Source organism: Fundulus heteroclitus, unplaced genomic scaffold (genome assembly GCF_011125445.2).
Source record: "Fundulus heteroclitus isolate FHET01 unplaced genomic scaffold, MU-UCD_Fhet_4.1 scaffold_873, whole genome shotgun sequence".
NCBI classification, from domain to species: domain Eukaryota; kingdom Metazoa; phylum Chordata; class Actinopteri; order Cyprinodontiformes; family Fundulidae; genus Fundulus; species Fundulus heteroclitus.
Window position 1 is genome coordinate 34,636 of NW_023397333.1, and position 6,000 is coordinate 40,635.

General features: G+C 42.6%; 1 protein-coding gene across 4 annotated transcripts; it reads right to left on the reverse strand.

Moving 5' to 3' along the window:
* Positions 1-2,806: 2,806 nt before the first annotated feature.
* On the reverse strand, positions 2,807-5,528 carry LOC118562340 (calmodulin-binding transcription activator 1-like). 4 transcript variants are annotated; one of them, XM_036134650.1, is made up of 4 exons: positions 5,368-5,528; positions 5,207-5,278; positions 5,045-5,075; positions 2,807-3,684 (listed from the first exon to the last, which is right to left on the reverse strand). In XM_036134650.1, the coding sequence occupies exons 1-4, from the start codon at positions 5,493-5,495 to the stop codon at positions 3,652-3,654; spliced, it is 264 nt and encodes an 87-aa protein (XP_035990543.1). In that variant the 5' UTR covers positions 5,496-5,528; the 3' UTR covers positions 2,807-3,651. The 4 variants fall into 4 exon arrangements, with proteins under 4 accessions (XP_035990543.1, XP_035990542.1, XP_035990541.1 ...); XM_036134649.1 differs by lacking the exon at positions 5,045-5,075; XM_036134648.1 differs by lacking the exon at positions 2,807-3,684 and having other exon boundaries at positions 3,699-5,075; positions 5,207-5,275.
* Between the last annotated feature and the right edge of the window lie 472 nt (positions 5,529-6,000).

Consider the following 6,000-nt stretch of genomic DNA (forward strand, 5'->3'; position numbering starts at 1 on the left):
GTACATGTCATACAATTATGGCAGTGACAATGAGCAGAAAAGGAAAAGAAATGAAACAAACCATGAGTTCAGAGACATTCTGTTTGAAGATGGAAACCTTTGACTGGAGGCCGGGCTGGATCTGCTGCAGGTGGGAACAATGGTCTCAATAAAAGCCAGTATGTTGCTAGAGCAAAACCACCCCGTAAGGGACATTCAGTGGATATAAAAAGTCCACACACCTCCGATTTAAATGGTATGTTTGTGACGTAAAAAAAGTAGACAAAGACAAATAACTCCCTAACTTTTTAAAACTGAAATAAAGTGGTTGCACAATGGTGTACCTCCTCTTTTAGCCAGAAATGTAGCTCTGTTCAAACCACAAATATGGTTCGGCACTTCTACTCGGTTTTTCTGACCTTTTCCTAGGACTATTTCCCATCAGCGTCTGCAGCAAGTTTCCAAAGCGGGGACCGGAGGAATTCCAAGCCATTAAATCAAGGAGAAAAATGTGGCGTAACATGGACATTACCCTTATCCCCGAAAGTGATGAAAAGAGAAAATGAAAGCTGCCAAGAGGCCCGCAGCAAAACGTAGCATAAGTTTCTGGCAAGCACTGACTGTGTAGTACATGCGATAACGATCTCTAGCATTACTCATGTGTCTGAGCAAAAGGTTAGAATGGAAACGAAAGGAATCCCCCTACTGAGGCTAAAATTTGCAAACCCACTTTTGAAGTTCTCCATAAGCACGGGGGGAAATTTTGTTAAGCTTCGATTAAATTTGGGTTTTTGGTCACAATTCCAAAAATAATTCCAGTATGTTTGGTGCAAAAATAACACTGCACATCACAAAAGGAACACAATAGCCACTTTAAAGCATGATGGTGGGAAGATCATGGTGTGGGCTGTTTTGGTTTTGGTGAAACTGGGGCTTTGGTCTTTTTTTAAAGTTGGAGTGAGCAAACATAGCCAAGTCAAGACATATCCTGCCCAAACGCGTGCTGCAATAAAATCAACACCGGTTGCAGCAAAACTTTAGATTAGGCTTGTGCATACCTATGCAACCACATTATTTCATTTATTTACTATTTAAAATTTGTTTTCAAATAACTTTACTGGTTTTATAATTAAAACACATGTAAAAGCTTAACTTGTAAAGCCCCTTTCTTAGAGAAAAGGCCACAAAAGCACCGTAAAACACAGGTAAAATGAAATCACAAAAAAATAAACCAGATCAACAGATTTGTAATGAAATTCTTGCATCAAAGCCTTTATATAGGCCTATTTTCACATTGAAGGTGGAAAGAAATCATACATTTAATTGTATCACAAAATCCCGGAATTTGAATGTGTGCGCAGACTTTTTATACCCACTGTGGGACCCTCTTCCCTTTATGGTTCACCAGTCATAGCATTCACATTTAAACATCGTAGTCATCAGCATCATCTTTTATGCTTGCTTCGTCCCCATCGCCGTTTTATGCATAAGTCTACCTTTTCAGACAAACTTCAGGACTTGTAGGTCTACATCTGAGCTAGAACTAGGTCGCTATTGTTTACTGTCAGCATCTGCTGCCTCTGTGGGTCTTACTGATAACTTCTTGGTACTGGTTTCCCCAGCATAACATACTGTGTTGTTAGGCAAAAATAGCATTCATAATGATTGGCACTACTGGCAAAACGGGTTTAATTTTTGCTAGCCAAGAAACAAGAGCACAAAGTGTAAATGGTTTGTTTTTTGTATTTTTTTTATGTCTGAAAGATCATGGTTTCAGCTTACTTTGTTTTCCCACTTATATTTCTAATGTTAGATTTTTCGTTTGCATGCTTTTAAGAAAATGTCCTTTTTAAATAACACTTATACTGGATACTCTTAAAGTGAAGCAGTTAAAATCCTCTCACAGTCCATAGCCACTATGTTCTTTTAGCTGTTTCTTTTGTCTTAAATCTCATGCACATTACTCCGTTTGTATTATCTACATTATTTACAAGCAATATGCCGTCCTGTGTACCCAGATTCTCTGTCTAAAGTTCTCGTTACGGGAAGTAAAATAATTTATAATCTTAAATACAGTCTTCTTATGAAAAAGTTTCAGGGTCCTTGTATCCCCTTACCTCGTCAGTTTATGTACAGAAATATGCAATAGTCCAAAATATGGATTTGATCACCCATATAGGGCTGATACAGGGAGCGGTGCCCTGTATAGGGGCAAGTAGAGGACCCGTGTCCTTTACAGAGCAAGCATAGAGACCTCTCGGAGTCAAGAAGAAGTCAAGGCAATGTTATGTGACTCTGTCCTCAAAACCACAGTTAGGATTTGGAGGTTCACGCAGAACAAACTAACAGAGACATTTAACCATTGGAACATGTCATATTTTATCACACCGGGAGGGGAACGGGTTGGGGGGGGTTGGGGGGTGGGACCAGTCTTGAGCTAAACCACTCTTGAGCCAGTTAAACAAAGAATTAGACCCTCAAATAAATAATAAATAATAAATAAAGCACCCAAAAGAAGTCATTTGTCCTTACACGGTTCACATTACACAGGGCAAGGATAAGTCGATGAAGACATGAGACACGATTACACATAGAAATTACAAAAAAGAAACAACACTAAAGCAGTTTGGCAAGCATGCAGGAGCTCATAGCTCAAACACATGCATTGAATTGAACGAACACGGACACACCACGTCGGGCAAGCAAAAGTGCTGCCGTTGAGAACAACTCCATACAAAGTCCATGTAGCAAATTAAGACATCGTTATTCAGGCCGCTTCCCTTTTATCTAACAATGGTCCTCGTACATTCAAGTGCAGTTCCTCCCCTTTTTTTTTTTTGTTGATTAGGTGACTAATAGCTTTGTAAGCCTGTGAGTCAGAGTGGTTGGGTGATACTGTGAGATACTGAATCAGCAGAATGATTTGCCACTGTAGCTCTGTAGGATGATATAGAGGAGAAATAAGCGAGAGAAAGAGGGGGGGTTGGACCTTGCATGCAAATGCAACATAGAAGTGAGTTTTTTTGGTTTATGGTTTCTTATTCTTTCACAGATCTCTGCTTGGATACAAAAAAACACAGCGGGGTTTTGCGTGTTTTTTTTGCATGTATAAGTTGCCTCTTCCTTGAGCCAGCTGTTCCCCGCCGGAGCCTCTTCAGCGCATCCAGCTGCTGCCTTAGACAGCAGGATGTCGTCGTCAGGCACTTCCTCTTTTTTTTTTTTTTCTTTTTTTTCCCACGTGTCCCGCTCGACAACTTGCTCTTGCAAAGAAACATACCCATGAGGAGTGCAAAGAATGCCATGAGGTTAATGTGATGGCCTCCCAGTTAAACTGGAGGAGGATCAGTGCTGTGAGCAGAGCCTGGTTCTGGGGCTCTGCCCAGCAGTCTGTCTGTCTGAGCTGCCATGATGGACACCTATCCTGTCCTCAGTCCGTTTGGGAAGAGTTTTTTTTTTTTTTTTCCTCTTGAGAAATGAGGCCAGGGAGGTTGAGAGCGAGGAGGAGAGAAGAGGGCACGAGGTAAGGCTGGGAAATGGAAAAGGAAGGGAGGGTAGGGGGGAGAGGTTGGAGGAGAGATGATTGGAGGGGTGGTTGGGGGCAGCATGGGTGGGGTGGGGTCTTGGAGTGCTCACAGGCTGAGGGGGCTGTGTGCAGGGCCTGGTGATGCATTCTCAGGACCCCTGGCCTTTCTCTGCTCTCTGGCCCTGAGGAGAACCAAACACACATTAGAAACAATCAGGGTTAAAAATTAACAAGAAGGTCTAAGTGTATCAAGTGCCTGGTAAAACTATTCATATCGCATTCTGCCACATTACAGCCATAAACTTCAATGTATTTCAACGGGATTCAATGTGATAGAAAACACAAAGTAATGCATAATATATATATATATATTTTTTTATAAATAGAAAACTTGAAAAGTGTAGCGTGCATTTGTATCACGCCTCCCGGAGTTAATAGGACCGTTTTCTGTTGCAAATACAGCTGCAGGTTCTGGGCACATACCAGAGCTGCACATCCAAAACTAAATCTTCGGCCCGTTCTTCTTGGTTAAATGGCTCAAGCTCAGCCAGGTGGGACGAAGGGCATCTGCGAACAGTCTCGTCTCAAACCTTCGTTTGTGTTTGGGTCTGGGCTTTAACGCTTCCATCCAAACACACGAATAAGCTTTTGTCTGAACATTTCCACTGCAGCTCAGGCTGTGCATTGTTTATCCTGCTGGAAGGCAAACCTTCGCTCCAGTCTCAGCTCGTTTGCAGCCTCTACCGTATCCTCTTCCTGGATTTGTATTTTTCACCTTCCATTGAAATAGCCTAACCGTCCCTGCTAAAGGTATAAGCTTCCCCACAGCGTGATGCTGCCACCAACGTGTATCAACACCTTATTTGCTGTGTCCTCCACAAGGCTCATCACTTTCTTTCCAACATGGCTCTCTCCTTGACACTTTTTCCTTTGGTTTTAGTGACGCTGTTTGCTCACTAATGTTCACTAATAAACAAACAAAAAAAAAAACATTGTTGGCACACTTTTCATGTTTTCATTTGGATACTTTTTGTTTGTCTATCACATAAAATCCTGATAAAAATATATTGAATTTCGTTTTAGTCGAACACAATGTGAAAACGTACGAGGTGCAAAAATACTACTGCAAGGCCCTTTCTTTTTGATTTCATCCCCAAATGTCAGTCAGAGAGAAAGGGGCAGTTATTTGACAAAACCTCCTTCAGTTCACATCCTTCATAGGCGTACATACACTCTCAAATCCTCTATATCAGCCCCATCCATCAAGGCACACAAAAATCTGCATGCCAAGCAACCCTGAAAGTCCCCTGGTGATAATCAGATCATGCCCCCAAGAAGACCATATGCAAGACTCGCTTCTCTATCTGTCAGTCATGCACATTTATTGTCATCGTTCGACAGTCCTTAGAGGGAGACGGAGAGAGATAGGGAAAGACATAAATGGTGATAATGATCCAGGAACTCCTCTACCTCTCCCTCTCCTTCCGCTGTCATGCAAACAGGCATCAGCCTCTGAAAGAGAGGGAGCAAGTGGGGACTCACCTGTTTCAGAGGCCTGTGGTCCATCAAGGGGCTTCACAGGAGCAGCAAAACAACAGCAACTATTAGCACCAATGTAAGTCTGTGTATGCGTGTTAGTCGGTGTAATATGGAGCCCGTGAGTGTGCGCGTGGATGAGATTGTGTTCGGCGGTTCGTGCCTCACCTGTGGCGGCAGCGGAGCAGGAACCTCAGGATCTTACGAGCAGCCTGGTTCTGTTTTTTAGTTAGGAGGCTGCTGTAAGCAAAGATTCCAGTATATCTTTTAATGGCATTTCCTACCCAGTCCCAGTGACAACCTACTTGTGCGTGTGCGTGCGGAGGTACCTGAGGGAGTGCTTGTAGGAGCGGTAGTATTGCTGGATGAGGACCGCTGCTCTACGGCTCTGCTGGAACTTCCTCTGTTCGTGGAAACTCCGGAAACGACTCTGGATCAGGATGGCTGCTAAAGTCATCCTCTTATAAAGTGCATACTGCAAGGGAAGACAGCAGCAACAGGGAGCCAGATTTTAGCAAGAATGTGCAATTTTTAGCTGTAAATTCTCAATGTGCAGAAAATAAATTTATGTCTACAAGTAATTTTAACCCTTTAGACTCTACCCACTTCACGTTACAACCACAAATTTAACGTGTTTCATTTGGATTTTGTGGCAGACTAGTTTAAAGTAGTGCAAAAAGTCGTTGGTCAAAATCTACATCCATCCAGTAGCTAAGCGACGCTTAAGCCTCTGGAGTGTTTCTTAAACCGGACTATTATGGCTGACACTGCATCTTGCCGGGGTGAGATGGTAAATAGGAAATGTTCAGACGCTGTTGTTGCCAGTTTAAAAGCCAATTTACTCTCACTTTAGCTTCTTTATAAAACGAAAGATAATAAAACAGCCAGCTGTATGGTGACCGTGTTTCCCGGATAAACAGTCAAAACCGATTTGCCTTTTCCGGTGAAACACACCCATACCA